Source organism: Solea solea, chromosome 15 (assembly GCF_958295425.1).
Source record: "Solea solea chromosome 15, fSolSol10.1, whole genome shotgun sequence".
Classification (NCBI taxonomy): Eukaryota; Metazoa; Chordata; class Actinopteri; order Pleuronectiformes; family Soleidae; genus Solea; species Solea solea.
Genome location: NC_081148.1, coordinates 18,066,835 through 18,086,055, shown reverse-complemented (window position 1 = coordinate 18,086,055; position 19,221 = coordinate 18,066,835). Strand labels below are relative to the sequence as shown.

The window sequence follows — 19,221 nt, the reverse complement described above, 5'->3', positions numbered from 1 at the left end:
AGAGGTGTGGGTGGTGAGAGCTCACCCTGGCATACAACATTTAGAGGCGCCAGCAGAGCTGCAGTAATTACTCAGAATTCCTAAGGCGAGCAACAGAAGCTACACACGGGAGATTTAATGAAACAGCAATAAAATACTGTCAACGTTTTCTCCAGCACAACTTCACACATGAGGCCCTTCGACAGCAGCACAAACTTTCACAACATTCTGAAAACATTTTATACTTTTTTTTTTTTAAAGTTAATCTAAATCTTCCTCTTGGTAATGTGTAAATTCATCACTGACATAAAGCATTATTGCCTTTTAAAGGTAATGGGAACCAGTTGCTTATTTACATCTGCATCCATGAAACAACAAGGGTATTGGACTCGTGTTTATCTCTGCCTGATGAATATTAGTTCAATATTTAGTCTCCGGTCGTCTCTGTTTTTGAACTCTCAAGGGCAGAACATGTTTTTGGGGCTGAAAAGCAGCTGCCTGTTGCTGCTGCATTAGAACGAGGCTGGATGAGAGCAGTCGGAGTGAATCAAAACAGTGCTGAGGGCTGTTAAACCAAAGCAAGTACACTTTAAATTAGCATTGCCAATGTACAAAATAAAGTAAAAAATCCCCCCAAAAAGTAATGGGATGTGTCCAAAAAAATAACGTGGTGTGTCTTTGTTGTGTAACGTACAAACAAAAGAGTTTTGAGAAGGTAACGGCGCGCTTACCCATTTTATTTAAAAATACTAAACATGAGTAAATTAAATATATATAATAGTTGATCGATACGCTATTAAATATCATTTTAGGTAATTTAATAATCGGCCATACCAAAACTTTTAAATGCCTGGTAAGAATTAGTGACATCTCATGGTGAGATTACACATTGCAACAAATACAGGACTCTTTCCCAAGCGTCAGGGAAATACAGAGGCTTACACTTACTAGAAATGAAGTCAGTCTTAGTCAGTTCTTTGTTTGTAATGTATCTTAAGTTTCTGCTTCAAAATGCAAAACGCACACTCTGGTTTGTCCTTTCAGGTCTCTGTAAACAAAAAGCAGTCTTGTATAAAGTACCTCAAAGGGATACTTGAGTAAATGTACAAGTATCTTACCAGGAAATGACTTTGGTAGAAGATGAAGTCACTTTTTATAATATTACTTAAGTAAAAGTCTTGACATTTTCTGTACTTAAGTAACAAAGATAGAGGAAATGTAGTGGAGTCAAAGTAAAAGTCGCTAGAAATATAAATAACCAAGTAAAGTACAGATAGGTGAATTTTGTACTTAAGTACAGTAACAAAGTATTTGTAATTTGTTACATGACATTGAACACTGACAAAAAGGTGGTGCAAGATGGTGCCTTATGTAAAACAAGACCCTTTCCTCCAGTACATAAAGGCTTATTCTAAATATGCAATTAAACACACATAAAATGCACTTAATCAAACATATTCTAAGAAGCATATTCAATTACTGTCAATAAAATGTTATAAGATGAACCTTTAAGCACACACACAACAAACTCTGCCTCGAGAACCCAGAACTCTGCTCCTGATCATATGACCCAGGGAGCACCGAGGGTCACGACCAATCACAAACTGCTCAGGTCGAGTCACGTGGACACAGGGCAGCTCGATAGGCAGGCGGCAAGATGAAAGGCGAACTTGCGGCACTTCATGGACAGAAGCGGCACGAGCGCGCAGCAGACCTGAAGTTCACCACGCAGACACACACATCCTCGGATGATCCTCCTCCTCGGACGGTCACAGATTCCTCCGAGTCGACGACACGGAAAGACTTCACACAGCACCGGGGGAGCGCTGCAGGGAAAGTGGGTGTATGGCACCTCAGTCGTGCGTAATGAATCCTGCGCAGGGATCACCGCCCTCCACCGCTCCCGGGGAGACTTCATCAGCAGAGGAGGGAGCCGCTAACGTGGACCTGTCACCTGCGAGAAGATGTAAAAACAGCAGTCTTGATCTGTCCTTCGGTGTGGACTCCATCATTTCAGACAGACCGTCCGGCAGAAGCCTCCACTCCCCCGGGTCTGGTTCAGGCTGCGTCCGGGCGGTGGACGAGGACTCCGACTGTGCGTCTCCGAGGGAACTTTACCGGTCTAAAGCAGAGGCGGTGGATCCCGATGACATGGACAAGAGGCCCTGGTGTCAGGCTTCATACGCTTCCCCTACAAGTGAGTGTTGGATGATTACACTCTGAAACATGTTCATGTTCTCAGCTTTATCAGATTTATTGGCCAAGTATATATATATATATATATATATATTTGTAATATTTGTCTTTCATTTTTGTACTAGCATATAAAAACTCACGAAAAACTGAACTAATAAGTTAAACATTAAGTTGGCACTAAAACAGGTGAGAATACTTCAGATTTTATTTAAAAATAAATAAATAAATAGATTAAAATAGTAATACTAATGATAATAACAATAATAATAATAATAATAATAATAATAATAATAAACGACTCATGCCTTACTTTTTTAGTCAGCCTTACTTTTTAGTCAGATAAGGATCACGATCTTATCTGATTTTCAACGATGTATTATTTCTAATTATTAAACATAAAAACAGTGTGGAAACCACCATAACTTCTGCCATGGAGGTTGTGTTTTTTTTGTCCTAATTAATATAAAAAAGTTAGCAAATAAAAGTTAAGGACGAATTTGGATGACGTTAATTTACGAGACATGTGCAGTGTTCATTTTGTTGATGGTTTAAATGTTTAAGTCGCAGTTCAATAATTTCACTTTTTCCATATTCACAAGATGAAATGTATACAATACAGTTAGAGTATAACCTCTGGAAGCAGCAGGTGTATCGTAGGAGTTCAGGTCCTCGATCCCTGACAGAAATGTATGGTTGTGTCATTTGTTAGTGTAGAGGTTTTCGTTCTCTGAGTGGTTACTTTTTTAAAAGAACACTATGCTATATATAGCATATATATATATATATAAAACACTATATTATTTCTCAATAAATAATGATAATAAACAGCCCAGGTCTGTTCTGTGTTTGAAAACCTCCCATGTTGGCTTTCTGTCAGAATCTATTATTTATTATTATTATTATTATTATAATAAGGCTGGGTTTTCTATGATTTGATGTGTCTTATTTTACTCGCAGGACTCCCCAGCCCGGCCGCTTGCAATCTCCGCAAACACAAGAACAACAGGAAACCCAGGACTCCCTTCACAACCTCCCAGCTTCTGTCTCTGGAGAGGAAGTTCCGTCAGAAACAGTACCTCTCCATCGCGGAGAGAGCGGAGTTCTCCAACTCCCTCAGCCTCACAGAGACACAAGTCAAGATCTGGTTTCAGAACCGCAGGGCCAAGGCCAAGAGACTGCAGGAGGCCGAGCTGGAGAAACTCAAGCTGGCCGCCAAGCCCCTGCTGCCGGCCTTCGCCTTCCCCTTCCCCCTGAACGCACCCATGGGCGCACCGTCCCTGTACGCGGCCCTGAGCGCACCGCGGCCTGCAGTGCCTGTCCCGGGACTTTTCCGTGGACCATATGGGATGTACTACTTGTCTTAACGCACAGTGACAATGAAATGCAGCGTTGGGGGGGAAACAACTTTTTCCTTCTTTTGTTTACACTTTCACTTAGAAAATGACAAACAATGCACAACAACAAATAGATAGAGGAAACTTTAATGGCACAAGAAGAATATTTTTCATACAAAACTTTAACCAGAAGAAACTGGCTTCACTTTTAAAATGTTCAAGGAACACACACACACAACTGCTCTCTCACTTCTTACCTATTTTCCTTAATCTTCTATCCTATTTAAGTTTTTCTTTGTGGTAAATTATTTGTTCTTTTCTGCAGCATAATTAGTAAAATACATTTTTCTAAACAAGACATTCATCTGTTTTTTTTTCCTAGTTTCAATGTTTAAATTAACGGTTTATTTTCTGTTCAAATATTTCAGTCACAGTTCATTTGATGAAGCAGTTATTCAAAAGTCACTAATGTGAATGGGTTTTTTGTTGTTGTTTACATTTCATGGGCCCTTTCAAATAGTTTTTAAAATATCCACAGTTCAATTAGCACAAACACAATTTAATATATCCATAAAGATACAAATGAAGTCAGAAACATTCATCCTGGTCATTTGTATTTTTTTCCTTTTTTAAAAAAAATTACCTCAAAATAACTTTTTGCACAGGTGTTTGAAGAGCTCTTAAATGTCCTAGACAAAGGTTTCATTACAAAATGTAAATTGCTCCCTGCAATAAGTAGTGAACTCGACTGAAAAGACTCTAAATTTACAACATATTTTATATGTGATAGGAGAAAAGGTGTTTTGTACAATATTAAAACATTTTTATGTAAACTTTGGTCATTCCACTCATGTTTTTCCTCACAAAAATCTTAGTTATTTGCAGCTGAATGTTGCGCTGATCTGTGTGATTCGGTTTACATTCTTGCAGTATAATGACAGCATTCAGTATGGTGTGTAAAAAAAACAAAAATAACAAAAGTGAGCCATGTAACAGGATAAAAAACATCGTATTATTATTATTATTTTGCAAAAGCTATTTTAATTTAAGTTTAAAAGCCACAGATGACATTATATACATTCACTCGCAAAAACAAGGGTATTTATACATATTTAAAAGAGACAATCACGGTGAAGTTTCATTTTCTCCTTCCCCGTCGCCCTCTGAAGCCTCGGACGGATCCGTGACCAAAGCACACAGTCGCAGGGACTCTAACAGAAGAAGAAGAACACAGCTGTTGGATTTGCAACTCAGATTAACTGACATATATTTATTGAGTTAAACTTTATTTTACCAGGATTTTACCAGGAAGAGATTTGCAATCTCACTGGGACTGAGATTGCAAATCTCTTTCACAAGGGCAACCTGGCACCAAGAGGCAGCAGCAACACATACACATCAACAAAGACAATACAACCAAATTACAATAACATTAGACATTAGAGAGTCTAACGTCCAAACCCTGAAAAGCAATAACGGACCAAAAATTTAAAAAAATCTTTACGTATTAATTTAAAATGATCCAGAAAACCAGATTTTGGAGTTAGAGTGTTCTGTAGATTGTTCCAGTCTGAAGCAGCACAGTACTCGAATTCCTGTTTTTGCACACGCTGTTCGTACACTGGGGACGGAGAGTGTGTAAAAGTCCTTGAAGCAACAAGCATATATATGTATACATATACATATATGTGTATACATACATACATACACACACACACACACACACACATATATACACACACACACACACACACACACATACACATATATATACACACACACACACACATATATATATACACACACACACACACATATATACACACACACACACACACACATACACATATATACACACACACACACACACACACACACAAAAACATTTGCTTAACCCAGGCATAACTACACAATATCTTCTCTAAAACTGGCCCTTATTATAATTTATTTTTTAAACTAACCTGTAGGAGTACTGTGGTTTTGGCATCTCGCTGTTTGCATGCTTGTTGCTGTGAAGTGCAGCAGAAAGTCCTGCGTCGCCCCCGGCAGCAGCAGCAGCAGCATAGTTCTGAGCAGCTTCTTCCTCGGAGACATGCGTCTCCATGGATTCTCCGCGCTCCTGCTGGTCAGACAGCCCATCGTGCACTCTCTCAGACCCGCACGTATCATCTACCACCTCCATGGCTGTCTCTATCTGCTGTGGTTTCTTTGTCTCGTGGGTTCTATGAACCAAGAGATGATGTCAAAAATTAGAAGTAAAATAGTGAAACTAATTTGTGCCACTTTTCTCTGCTTGGACATACGAAGTAAAAAATTGCATTGGAGCTGAGAGGTTGATGAAAAGTTATGTTATGTAATAAAGCAGCAGGAAATCTCATTCTATCAACATTTTGTAGCAAAAAAAAGTCAGAAGATTAAATTGAGATGCATAAATCCTGTTCACCATAACAAACAAAGACCCTCTTTGACAAGACAGCGGCAGAGTACTATTTTTACTGGTGTTTTGCTGCCATCTACTGGACAAAATATGCAAGACGTGGTCTTACCGCCTGTCCTTTTTGGTTTTGTCAAATCTGAAGTCGGGAGGATACTTGTGAATCATTACCAGGTGGTCTTTCCTGTCTTTATTAGTCCTGAACTTCTGACCACAGCCCTCGACCAAACACTGGTACTACAGTGTGAAGGAAGGAAACAAGGAAGGAAGGGCACACAAAATGGCATCATTGAAGCCTTAAGGTTTTCATTCTCATATAAAAACTCAAAATATTTTCAAAGTTGCAGAGTTTGGAAATGCTTTTATTTTGTAATTTTGAGAAATAGTGTGTAATTATCACCCACCTCTACTAAACAGTTGTTTTTTTGGTAAACATTTTGGAAATTTTTCACTTGACCAGTCCCCTACTGACCAGTCTAGGTGCTCAGTCCCCCCCTCCCCCCACCAAGTGATTTAAGTTTTGAGACCCCTGGTTTACAGGAATAGCCCAGTTTTTTTTAGGTTGTATGAGGTACTGACACCCTGAGCTTTGTAGGCCCCCTGGGGGCCCAAGGAAAAACAAAGGCTCACCTAATAAAATCTACTCTCATTTAAATCTTCAATATCTTCCAACTGTAAACTGTAAAACACCAAAGTCCATAGAGAAATTAAGAGCTTTTACATGACTGCACACTGGAGTTGTTGAGGCAGAAGCAGACAAACAGCTAATTGTCTCCATGAACGTTGGTGCAGGAGAGTGAAACATTTATTTCTGAGATATTGTAGACCCAACAAGGACTAGGTTCTATTCTAACTCTTTTGTTAAGTGGATACAATGTGATTTTAGGGTTATTTTGTGATGTATTTATTTTTTGTTACATTGTGAACAACCATACATGCCGTGTGCTGGTTACTGGGTGAGTGCAAAACAAACAAAAAGCTTTTTTCACTTTGGCCTACCATGTCTTGTGTCTGGGCAAGGATAGTGAAGAGAGAGTCATGCCACTCCTGAATGTGAACATCAAGGAGCCGAGCACTTGGCAGAGAACGACGGCAGGAGCAGCAAACATGTCTGTGCAAGGAGTTGTAATGGTGCTCGTACTCCTCCAGCACGCTGAAGACGGCGCTGCAGCCGGAGATGTGACAGGCAAACTGCGATATGCTGAGAAGAGATAAAAGGTGACTAACAACTCTACAATACAGACATTATAATTATCTTAAAAGCAAAACATTTATCAATTTTGTTTTGTTTAAATTATCTTTTTTCCCCCTGCTTTCTCTGCAGCTACATATGAGCATATTGGCCCTGTGCAGGCCTCTCTTCACTGGCTCCCTGTCCAGATTTCAAAGACCATGTATAAGAGTTGTCAGTTTAAGTGATAACATATAGTGTTAACATATGGCCTTGTTTTATAGTTTTTTTAATGTTGCTTTTGGTTTACATTGTTTCATACCCTGTGTGCCATATGTATTATGTATACAGCACTTCGGTCACTTGGGTTGTTTTTTTAAATGTGCTATAGAACTACATTTGTATTGCATTGTATTGAAGTACCTGGGTGTTGACTTGTCCTCTGCCTCTGAAACACAGTACAGGTCTTGCAGATACATGTGTCTGTGGACGTCTCCATCCTGTGTAAACATTAATGTGTGAGTTAACCTGGCGACAACAGTGGGTCAACGTTAAATGCGTCGTTGTTGCTATGTTACCTCAAACAGGTCGTGGTCCTTGTGCAGGTGAAAGAGCTGCGGGACGAATTTGAACGGGAGCTCAGACTGTTCCTCGGTGGTCTCTGTTAAAGATATCATGCTTTTTCACCACATGACTGTTGTGCTATGGAGTCTTCTTTTGACGCAGAATGATGACGTAGACGTCTTCCTTTTCCTTCTTCTTCTTCAGACCAGCGTAAAATGCTCATTACTGCCACTCTCTGTTCTGAAATATGAATTACACATTATATTACTATAATGTGTAGTAATATAGTCTTGTATAAATTACCTAAAGGGATACTTGAGTAAAAGTACAAGTATCTTTCCAGAAAATGACTTTGGTAGAAGTTGAAGTCACCTTTTTCAATATTGAGTAAAACTCTTAAGTATCAAAATAACTTAGTAAGAGTTAACTTGTGGTTTAGCTTAATCTGCATTTTGTAAATTGATTAAAAAAATGTAATCCATAGTGATATTTTTTTAGTCACTAATTTCTCCCACACCCCTTAGCTGGTTTAATCTCCTTCAGTTATCAAAATTTTCTCATAGGTTTTGTTTTTTTTACCATTGAAAATGAATGAAGATGGATGAAGGGCCACTTGAGTTGCAAGTCACTCAAGGTCCTTGAATACATGGGTCTCAGGGGCCGTCAAGTCAGACTTTCAGACTTGTGAAAAAGCATAGTTTTTCAGCATATAATGGCATCTATGATTCTTCACAGAATTTAAAAATAAAAACATTTGTGCTGCTATGGAATGCGTGTAGTTGACATTAAAATGTATTAATGATGTAAAAATGTTTGTTAATTATAAAAAACATATAGTAATAACTCGTTACAACTTGATAGTTTAGGGGGTGACCACACGAGTTTGACACCTGCACAGGTCAGAGCCCCTCACTCCCTCCCATGGTTGCCTTTGATTGTGTACAGATGAAAGGAAGCAGCTTTCTGACATAAGGAAAAGGGCAGCCAAGAAAATCAGCATTTATGAAATTGTGTGAACTATCACATCATTACACTCATCGTCACATAAATATTATTATTTCAATTGGACTTTTTTTTTGTACTGATCAAACTAGACACTCAGTGACCCCCAGGTCATTTGAGTTTGGGACCCCTGCTGTGAAGGTTTTAACTCTGACTATTGCACTATTTAGACAGTAGATGGCGACAAAAGCCAGTGAGATACCTGTGTGGTGTCTGTGTAAAATGTAGGGATTTCTCTCCATTTATCCTCCCAGTAAACAGGCGCATAATGACCAGTCCATCCAACTGACCAACATGATACACGCTGGATATTTGACATGGATAATCTTCTTCTCATGGGGTACGACTTCTTTCTTTCTTACTCGACTTTGTAAGCAATTTTTTCCCCTGAAGTTTTTTTGTGTGTGTGAAACAATTAGTAACTTTATTTTCCAAATTTTCCACGGTCCATATAAAGAAGTATTTTTTCTTTCTTTCATTCTTTCTTGCTTGCACTGTATTTACGTTATATAAGTGTCTGAAAGTTTTTAAGCACGTTTTTTTCTGTATTTTGAAAAGTGCCTTATAAAAAAAAAATATTAATCATTTTTTTTTATAAGGCACTTTTCAAAATAAGTAAAGTTATTCTTCCTTTCTTTTTTTCTTTATGTAATCGCAGGAATAACTGTGGTCAGTTTAGGGACTCTACCTCATGTGACAAAGTATCAAACAGTGATACCTCGCAGACTGAAGGATTCATCTGGAATGAACGATGCTGCTACACAGGTAACACACACACACACTTTTTTTGTTCCTTCTTCTACCAAGTGCCACCTGAGAGAATATTGAGCTCTTGAAGTTACACCGTTATCACCAACGATATCGATTTAATCCCAATAAGATAATTTGCTCCCATCATCCTAATTTTCCTCACATATACTTCACAAAAGGGTATAGAGAAATTAGATTAAGATGGAGCGAGAGATAAGGTGATTCTGATTATTATTTTTGTTGTTATTTGTTCTACACACACTGATCACATACCCTGGTATATATAGATGAAAAAGTATTTCTGATTTTCCTCCACCAGAGGAAGCTCGCGTACCACTCGGTGGTACACGTGCACCAGTTTGAGAACCATGGTTGTAAAGGATGCATTGTGGGTCTCTTGTGTTTGTAGAAATACCCTGATACGGTCCAGTACTCTTTGACAATCGAGAGACAAAACCTCACCCTGCATCTGGAACGGAACATGTAAGTTTTTGTACTGTTCACATCTCCTGTGATGACTTTATATATATATATCTGTCAATGTCATGGAGTTTTTGTATTATTGTTTTTCTTTCAGACATCTTATTGGGAAGAACTTTTCTGTGATGTATCATTCAGATGAAGGCACTCAAGTCACAACGTATCCAGATCTCGGGGTACGTTGCTCATAATGGCCGAAACCTTTCTCTATTTTGACTTGCCACTTAGTTTTGACCTCATGCATTTACTTTAAATACATTTTACTTGCAGTTAATTCCACATAAGAGGTTGTTTAATGTATATATTTGTTGGCTCAAGATACTTGATATCTGAGCCAAACTGTGAAATCCCTCCATTAATCATCTGACAAATATTCAGGTTCACTGCTACTACCATGGACACATCGTGGGGGTGGAGGCCTCGTCTGCCAGTGTGAGACTGTGTTCTGGAATAAAGTGAGTAAATGCATTTTAAAGATAATTGCAGAAAGGTAATTGTTTCCCCCAAATAGAGAAGCAAATTGATTTAAACCCCAAGAGGATTTGAGATTTGAAAGTCTCCTGCTGTGACTCATGGCTAGCGTGTCCAAAAGTTAGAGAGCATGTAGTGAGCATGTAGTGATGGAAACCTGGAACCCAGTCATTGAGGTTCTAATTCAATTAAAGGGCTGTTTCACCCTTTTTTCCCACTTGGTCAAATGAAGAATACCCTTCAAATCATTATGTTGATGCTGAGTTTGCTCAGCTCTTCAAGTCTGTTGCCCATGTTGTTTGGTTTTGGGGGGACACGGAAATACGGTGGTGATCTGGATATGGAGCTGGATTCAAGATTACCTTTGCAAAGAAGAGGAGGGTATTTTCTGGTTGCAATAAAATAACTTTTAGTGTCAATAAAGGTAGGGAGTAAAATCTAAACCTGTCACCACCAATGCTGCAGTTTTCAAATCTGCATCACCGCTAAAATATAATTATTTCTGCCTTGGAACGCAACCTACATCCTCCACCTGTTCTTTTTACATTATAGGGCTCAAAACATCTCCTTCTTGGATTTTTTTTATTTGTCATCTGTATGAGATAATGTGTTTCAGCCTTCTCTCATTCACTCTGAAATTCTGTCCATTCCATCCACAATTCCAGGGGTATTTTGCTTCTCTGGGACCAGACGTACCTCATTGAACCTCTGGTCAGTCGCGAGGCAGGACAGCAGGAGGACACGCCAAGCTCTCACGCTCACAGTGACGAGGGCCTTCACATGGTCTACAACTACAAACACCTGAGAAGTAAGAGAAGCACCTGCTCTCAGGGAACCACGACCACTTTCAATGGTCATGGAGCTCATCCATCTAGACTGTTCCAGCTCAGCAGCTTGGTAAAGACTCCGAGCACAGTCACATAATATACAGTACACCTACTTTCTAAAACAGACACAACCCCCCAGACACTGTTCATATCTTTGTGTTATTCAGAGAAGCGGCGCAGAGGCCGGAGAGTACATGGTAAGACCCTTGACAGTGGAGCTGGTTCTGGTGGCCGACCACACTGAGGTTTGATTACAATACACTTACATGATTATGTTTTATTTCTGTTAGACACTCTTGATTGTGTTGATTGCGTTGCTAATTAAGTTATTTTTTAATTTGCAGTACATGATGTTTAACAATACGGATATACTCAGGACCAGAATGCTCGATATAGCAAACCACGTGGACAGGGTGTGTTCTCCTCTTTCTGTTTTTAAATTTAACATAACATTTAACATTTAAACAACTGCCAGAATATAACTTCACATTAGTATAGAAGCTTAATACCATGTCAATTCTCCTTAAAAACTACTAAAATATTTAGTTCATGTTAATCAGATGCAGAGAAGATTTAGATTTTTCAACATCACACTTGTCCTGCTACTATTTGGTCTTTATTGGATTGAACTCGACCATTTTAAGGAATGAAATGTCACTGCGAAAAATCTAACTTTAACTGTGACTCTCCACACATAAGCCTAAAGAAAATATCACACAATCACAAAACACTGCAATTCTGTTGCATTTTCTTGTACAGTAACAGGCTATTCCATTCTATTCTATTCTAAAATGTGGCTTCCTGTGAGAGCAGCATGTATTTCTGTGATTGACAGTTTATCTGCCTCTGTTGTGTTGTAGTTGTATCACCAACTGGGATTTCGTGTGATGCTGGTGGGTGTATATATCTGGTCATACAGAGATGAGATGGTGGTCAGCAGTGCATCCAATGTGACCCTCAAAAACTTCCTCGCGTGGCGTCGGAGCACCCTGCTGCCGAAGATCAAACACGACAATGCACAATTGATCACGTAAGACGCAGCAACTGTACTGGTGTGAGACTTCATGGCAGCAGAAACACCTCCAAAAACCATCTGATCTCCAAAAAAAAGTGTCACTCTTCTCTTCTTCATGCAGCGGTGTGGACTTTGATGGTCCAACTGTCGGCTTAGCGATCACCAGTGCAATGTGCAGTTCGAAATCTGGAGGAATCAATCAGGTAAGTATATTTAGCTCAAACGTGTATACTCACATTAAAGCTGCAGTTTTTTTAGTACCTGCTCTGAGTGTCGTCACTGGAAAACTGAACAATGGCGAACTGTAGATCAGTTAAAAAAATACTTAAAAATCCTGAAAACATGCGTTAATCTCCAATACATTTCTACAAGCCAAAACTAGGCTTTTGTATGTTGAGGGGAACACTTTCAATTCACACTAAGAAGAAGGCACCATGGTTCCCTGACATGTTTCAGTAAGAGAGGAGTGAGATGAGTTTGGTGTTTGTTGCAGTCTGCTATCTAAAAAATTTAGAAACTAAAGAAAATGAAAGGTGTCTTGTAGTGTAGATTTTCCTAATCTGCTGTTTCAACTATTCACAGGACAATAACAACAATTTCATAATGGTGGCTGTTACTATTGCCCATGAGATGGGTCATAACCTGGGCATGAACCATGACACGAATACCTGCATGTGTGATGGGAACGCAACAGAAATAGGCTGTATCATGGCAGCGACAGCGAAGTGAGCTGAGTTTCTCAACTACATGTCATCTTTCTATTCATGACCCTGAGGTAAAGCTAATATTTATAATACCTTTATCTCTTTCTTCCAGCCCCGTGCCTCCACAGCTGTTCAGCAGCTGCAGTAGGAGGGAGATGGATATATTCTTAAGGTCTTACAACCCGAAATGTCTGCTGAATATACCCTCCACTGATCGCATCTACGGAGGCCCAGTGTGTGGAAACGCCTTCGTGGAGGCCGGAGAGCAGTGTGACTGTGGCACTGAAAGGGTCTGTGTATGTTGCGGTCACACCAATATGATCACACATACGTGAAAGTGAACCACAATATTCTGCTCTCCTCTGTCCGTCTCTTAGGAATGTACAAATCGCTGCTGCGTTGCCGCGACCTGCAGACTTACTGATGGAGCACAGTGTGCAGTGGGAGAGTGCTGTGAAAACTGCCAGGTTAGTCGTAGTCACTCTATCCTCTAGATGAAGTCATGCTGAAACTAAATGTGTTACCATACAGCTAGACACTGTCTGACTGTGTGTATTTCAGTAGATGGTACATCACCATCTGTGTTTCTTTCTGCTCTTTAGCTGAAACCCACAAGTAGTGTCTGCCGACCGAAGGCAAGGGACTGCGACATGTCAGAAAACTGCAATGGCTTCTCTGCCTCCTGTCCGACTGACGTCTATGCTCAAAATGGCCTGCTCTGCGGTAGTGGAAAAGGATACTGCTACAATGGACAGTGTCCCTCAAAGCAGCAACAATGCAAAAAACTCTGGGGTCCAGGTAAAAAACATGAGCCTCCGCCAAGGCTTTGACATTTTGTCATCTGCATTTTAGGTACCCACACCTGAAATCTTTACATTTGGACTGGATCGACTGGATCCAGGATTTGAGTAGAACTTTACCTGCCTATAGCTACTATCATCTTACATAAGCATGACAAAATGGATCCGTTAAGACGTCACTGAGGCGTCTGATCCCGCATACACATACCAAATCAATGACTTTTGGTTTGAGTTTTTTTACAGTTATCTAAGAAAATTTTGGCTACATTCTTACCAAAATATAGTGGAAACATACTTGGGTCATCACCTACTGGTCACACAAAAAGACAGGAAATTGCTAACACAAGGACAATTTTGAAGATAAACCCATGCAGATTAAAAAAAACCTAATCTCTCTGACAGAGGTAATTACAGTTTTGTTTGTCTGCAGCGATTGTATACATACTGTATTTTTTTTTGTTTACATTTAGATGCAGTAGTAGCACCGTTTGCTTGTTACTACCTATATGGAAACTGCCATTTAACATGGTTTGGCCATAAATGTCGGCGCAGGTACGTTGCCAAAAGACTATACAGTTCTTTAGGTATTTATTTGTACTTGTGTAAATGTCTAGTGTGGTTTTTACTGCTGTTGTAGCCCATCTGATATATGGTTTGACATGTAAGAGCTAGTTTTCTTCGGCTTGGTTCAAATAAGTGGTTATTTAAATAAGTGGCCATTTTATAATTTTTGAACCAGTCTTTTTTTGGATCATTCACTGTAAACGCTGCAGATGGTTGTACATAAGGGGTGGGTCAAAATATCAATTTGGTGATAACATGTCGTCGTCCTCCCTCATGCAATACAATAATCGATACGCCAGGGCAAATATTGATATTTTAATTAACAAATCAAGGCGCTGTAAAGTAAACAGTCCCTGCCAGTTTCACTCACTGGGCGTCGCTACGTCATGAACGAGCGAAACTTGGGCAGACGTTATCTGGCTTAAGAAGAGGGAGTTTTACAGCGGGATAACGGTGGAGAAAGCTACGTCAAAAGATGCTCCATCCACGTTCAATACATAGACTTTGTGAATAAATACAGTAAACGTGCAATTTTAACTTTTCACATTAACGTTTTCTTTTCTTCCGTTAGACAGATATCGTGATGTATCGCTATATGACTCTCCGGCAATATACAGTATATCTATATCACAGAGTCATTGTATCGTGATATTATTGGCGTCGTGGAGCATGTATCGTATCGGTTCCAGGTACTCTGTGATTCCCATCCCTATAGTACATTGAAACCCCAGTAGATTAGCAGTCTTTGAAATACTCAGATTAGCTACCGTGTCTATCGTGTCACTTACATCTCTTGAATCCACTGAGTTGCTGCAAGTTAATTGACTTATTAGATATTTGCATTAACATGTAGTTGAAGTTCTTGTGGTCACGTGCATAGAAAAAGGGTGATATTATTTGGTAAAAACATTAGTTTGTGGTGTTTGGTTCCAGAAAAAAATACTGCGGGACACTTTTCTGCTCTGGAGGCAGGGATTTTCCTGTGACAAAGAGGAAATCCGTATACACTTTAACAAATGGACAAGAGTGCAAGGAAGCAACTAAAGTACCTAATTTCCCTGAAGATGTGGGCAATATACCTACTGGCACCAAGTGTGGCACCAACAAGGTAAAAAAATATTCTGTTTCTGCTCAACAAAGAAAGAAAACCTCCACTTACTTACTTCTCACAGTGTCTTTTGTGTCTCTCAGGTGTGCTACAGCAAGGAGTGTCAAGACTTTACAACCCTCAAAGCGTACGACTCCAGTGACTGTTCTCATAATTGCAGCAATAACGGGGTAAAAACTGGAATAATCTCACAACACCAGAGTTCTTAAGCTCCACAACTGTAAACCTGACTGTGAGTGTGATTTCTGACAGGTGTGTGACGACGAGAGTAAGTGTCATTGCAACCCCGGCTGGCTTCCACCTTTTTGTCAGGAGCCGCGCAAAGAGAAGCCTCCAAGTACGGTCCAGTGTGTGCTTATGCATAGATTGTATATAAAAATTCAAAAATAATGTCCAATTCTGCATCTATTGGACGTTACAAGCTATCAATCACACTGATGTCCACTAATGTGTCCATTCATGCATCTTCTACCGCTTTATCTTCCACATGGGGGTCATGTAGCGTCCCCGGCTGAATGATGGTCGAACTCTTTAACTTATGGCTCACAAGTGTTTATTTTTGAGCTGAATAGATGATAACGTGGCTCCATTAAAACCTCTGGCCCCTTGAACACAGTCTGAACACACCGTAACAAAAATAAAGTATTAGCAACTTCGTAATGTTCAACAATATCAAAAAAGTGTGTTTTTAACCTTTAACAGAAAATCCCTTTTAACATGTTTTAGCTCAATGACAACCTCAGAATACAGTGCAATAAACAAACATATTTAACTTAAAATTCGATATTTTAATTGACATTTTACAGCTTTAACCTCAGGAATTGTTATTAATACACACAAAAATAATTTCTAATAATAATAAATATAATTTATTTATACTAGCAAACAAGCAACTGAAATAACTGTCCCTTTCAGATCGACAGACATATCCTACATCGCACCAAAACAACGTTATTGCTAGCTTAAAATACACTGGTATAAAACAATGCAAAACTATAAAAGGACATCACATTACTATTAAGCATTAAGCACAACATTAAAACAAAATGATGACAGACCTTGTGCCCTTATCAGCCAGGTGCTAAACGAAATTATTAGTAGACATTTTCTTAGCGTTTTTGAACTTTTAATAGACCCGTTTATGCCGTACGAACGCTCAACTATCCGCAGCTTCGTCTTTCTTTTTTTCTTTATCCGGTTACACTCTATCAAAATAAAAGCACAACCTAAAAACAGGAAATAACGGTAAAAAAAACAAGTTAATTCTAAGACATCACTTATGAAATTAATAACTATAGAAACAACACATTTTGAGAATACGCTGTGGCATATTACATTTTACAGCGATTAGAGACCATCAATGTAGTTTCGGTTCATTTTCCGCTTGACTCTTTTTGCAACCAGCAGAGTTGCCCACTGGTGACTAACTGCTTCGTCCTTCCCACTTCCCGAGCTTCACCTTTCAAACTGAGACTTTGTGAGTCTATGAGCACATAAGCACTAGGTCTTCATATTATATCCCCGTCTCTGCCTCCTTATTGCTTCACTTTTTATTCATCATGTTTTAAATGCATTCATTCTCAGAATAGATTTCTCATGGAACCTCAAACAATTGTGCTCTGTTCTGAAGATCGACAATGACTGAATGAAATTCCCCTGTTGGTCTGAAGAAATGTGGGCATGTGATGTATGCTGATGCGTGCTACTCCTTGAGTGGTAATCATTCAATATGTGTGTATCGCAGTGAATATGACGGTGATTCTAGTGGCTGGTGGCATTGGCTTACTTCTGCTGGTGATCATAATGGTGTGCTGCTGCTGCTGCTGCTGCTGCTGCACTGATAAAAGACGTCCTGCAAAGAGGTTCGGGAAAAAAAGTTCTGCCTCAGTATGTGAAGTTAAGACAAGACCTTTTTTTTTATTTGAACTTCTGTGTTTATTTCTGTATAGATGCCTCCAGCCTATTTCAGGACAATTAAATCCAGTGCCTCTGGACCAAGTCACCAGCCAGCCTGGATTTGTGGAGTCGTCGCCCACTTCGCACTGCACACCTCTACCGTCTGCTACTGAGCACACGACGTAACTGTAGCACCAGTGGTGAGGTCACCGTTTCATCCAGGAGCATCAGCACCACAGTAGTGAAACACTTACACCGACCTTGTATGTGTTAGTTTTTCATCTTATATAGCAAAGGGTCTGTATTTAGATTTACATTTAAGCATTTAGCAGACGCTTTTATCCAAAGTGACTTACAAAAGAGGAATTATCTACATAGAAGAAGTCTTGGAAAGAACTCCACTAGATAGGACCAGTGGACTGATAGAGGGTGAAAGTTCAGAGGTGGATCCAAGTGCAGAAGGAGATCATGCAGGGGAGGGGGTGTAGGGTAAGTGCTAGGACACAAGATGCTCTTGGAAGAGCTGGGTCTTCAAGAGCTTCTTGAAGATAGACAAGGACACCCCTGTTCTGGTAGCTCTCGGTAGGCACACGAAGAGTCTGGATTGTTTTGTGCGGGGTGTTGGCACCGCGAGGCGACGATCCTATGATGAACGGAGTAGTCCAAAGGTAACATAAGCCTTATGAGAGCATTGAAGTAGGTAGGAGCAGACCCATGAAGCACTTTGTAGGCTAGCATCAGTGATTTGGATTTGATGCGGGCGGCTAAGGGTAGCCAGTGGAGCTCAATGAACAGAGGGGTGACATGTGCCCTTGGAGGCTGATTTAAGACCAGGCGTGCCACCACATTCTGGACCATCTGTAGCAGCACAGGCCGGGAGGCCTGTTAGCAGGGCGTTGCAGTAGTCAAAGTGGGAGATGACCAAAGCCTGCAGTAGGAACTGGGTAGCCTGTTGAGTTAGGTATGGCCCGTAGCCACACATGCAATAAACTCCAGAGAAACAACTTATAAACACAACATTATTGTTATTAAACTGTCAAAGGGTAACTTTTTTTGGCCCGTTTCAGCCACCCAATATACCAAAGACAGTTGTATACCAGCCATCAAAAATTCAACAGGTAATCTCTTTAATCTACTCACCAAACAGTACTATTTTTTTTACTATTATTACTAGGTTATATGTTTTAGTCTGTAATCAGATGTCTGCATTGTTCCAGTGAGTAAATGAACTGTTTTCTTTAGGTTGTAAAGCCGTTCATGCTGCCATACCCTGCTATAAGCCAGCCGTCCTATAAAGAGGTAAAATTGCATCCAGAATTTTTTTCTTAATTGTTTGCTTCTTACAATGCGTCAGTGTTGTTTAATAAAATGTTTTGTGATGTCACTACCTCATTACCGAAGGACCTGCAATGTTAAGTGACAGAGCTTTTCTAGGGACCACTGCCGTCTGTCTTGCTTTGTTGATGAAAACCTGGAGCCAGCATTGACAATCTCAACTTCTCTACTTCATTCATGAATGACAAACGACTACGCCGCCATGGTTCATGTCACTCTCCCTCGATCCTGGGATGTGTGAAAACTTCACACGGCAATTGTTTTGTGTGCCATAGAGATACATTTACTTTATTTTACTGTTTTACTGGTTTTGGTTCTCAGTCAGTTTGCTGAAGGCAACTGGACGTATTGTTTGTAAATCCAGAAATAAATAACATTAAACATCTTAAATGGTGGCACCAACATGGGCACAAGTTGATTGTTTTGTACTAACCAATGTACGCGTGACTTTGTAAGACTTTAACAGCAGTGTTTTTCTTCTCTGTGTGTCTGATACATATTGATTGTAGTTTCTCATGGGATTTTCTTTTGCATATTCTCTGCAGCAGCAACAATTGCACTGCTTTTACAAATGCCAATGACTGTTTTCCA

General features: G+C 39.7%; 3 protein-coding genes across 4 annotated transcripts; 2 read left to right on the top strand and 1 right to left on the bottom strand.

The window, feature by feature from the left end:
• Positions 1 to 1,653: 1,653 nt before the first annotated feature.
• On the top strand, positions 1,654 to 3,539 carry msx3 (muscle segment homeobox 3). The gene is made up of 2 exons (XM_058652369.1): positions 1,654 to 2,176; positions 3,133 to 3,539. The coding sequence occupies exons 1-2, from the start codon at positions 1,825 to 1,827 to the stop codon at positions 3,537 to 3,539; spliced, it is 759 nt and encodes a 252-aa protein (XP_058508352.1). The 5' UTR covers positions 1,654 to 1,824.
• Positions 3,540 to 4,056: 517 nt separating this feature from the next.
• znf511 (zinc finger protein 511) lies at positions 4,057 to 7,851 on the bottom strand. Of its 2 annotated transcripts, XM_058652366.1 has the most exons (7): positions 7,693 to 7,851; positions 7,538 to 7,614; positions 6,943 to 7,144; positions 6,056 to 6,180; positions 5,471 to 5,731; positions 5,014 to 5,130; positions 4,652 to 4,720 (listed from the first exon to the last, which is right to left on the bottom strand). In XM_058652366.1, the coding sequence occupies exons 1-6, from the start codon at positions 7,789 to 7,791 to the stop codon at positions 5,022 to 5,024; spliced, it is 873 nt and encodes a 290-aa protein (XP_058508349.1). In that variant the 5' UTR covers positions 7,792 to 7,851; the 3' UTR covers positions 4,652 to 4,720; positions 5,014 to 5,021. The 2 variants fall into 2 exon arrangements, with proteins under 2 accessions (XP_058508350.1, XP_058508349.1); XM_058652367.1 differs by lacking the exon at positions 5,014 to 5,130 and having other exon boundaries at positions 4,057 to 4,720.
• A 1,992-nt stretch (positions 7,852 to 9,843) lies between these two features.
• Positions 9,844 to 19,212, top strand: adam8a (ADAM metallopeptidase domain 8a). The gene is made up of 20 exons (XM_058651022.1): positions 9,844 to 9,913; positions 10,008 to 10,086; positions 10,289 to 10,365; positions 11,047 to 11,278; positions 11,376 to 11,453; positions 11,553 to 11,621; positions 12,069 to 12,238; positions 12,345 to 12,426; positions 12,806 to 12,948; positions 13,040 to 13,217; positions 13,305 to 13,394; positions 13,530 to 13,725; positions 14,198 to 14,279; positions 15,225 to 15,399; positions 15,483 to 15,569; positions 15,652 to 15,736; positions 17,144 to 17,261; positions 17,349 to 18,413; positions 18,538 to 18,594; positions 18,697 to 19,212. Exons 2-18 carry the CDS (start codon positions 10,036 to 10,038, stop codon positions 17,479 to 17,481), a joined length of 2,046 nt encoding a protein of 681 aa, XP_058507005.1. The 5' UTR covers positions 9,844 to 9,913; positions 10,008 to 10,035; the 3' UTR covers positions 17,482 to 18,413; positions 18,538 to 18,594; positions 18,697 to 19,212.
• Positions 19,213 to 19,221: the final 9 nt, after the last annotated feature.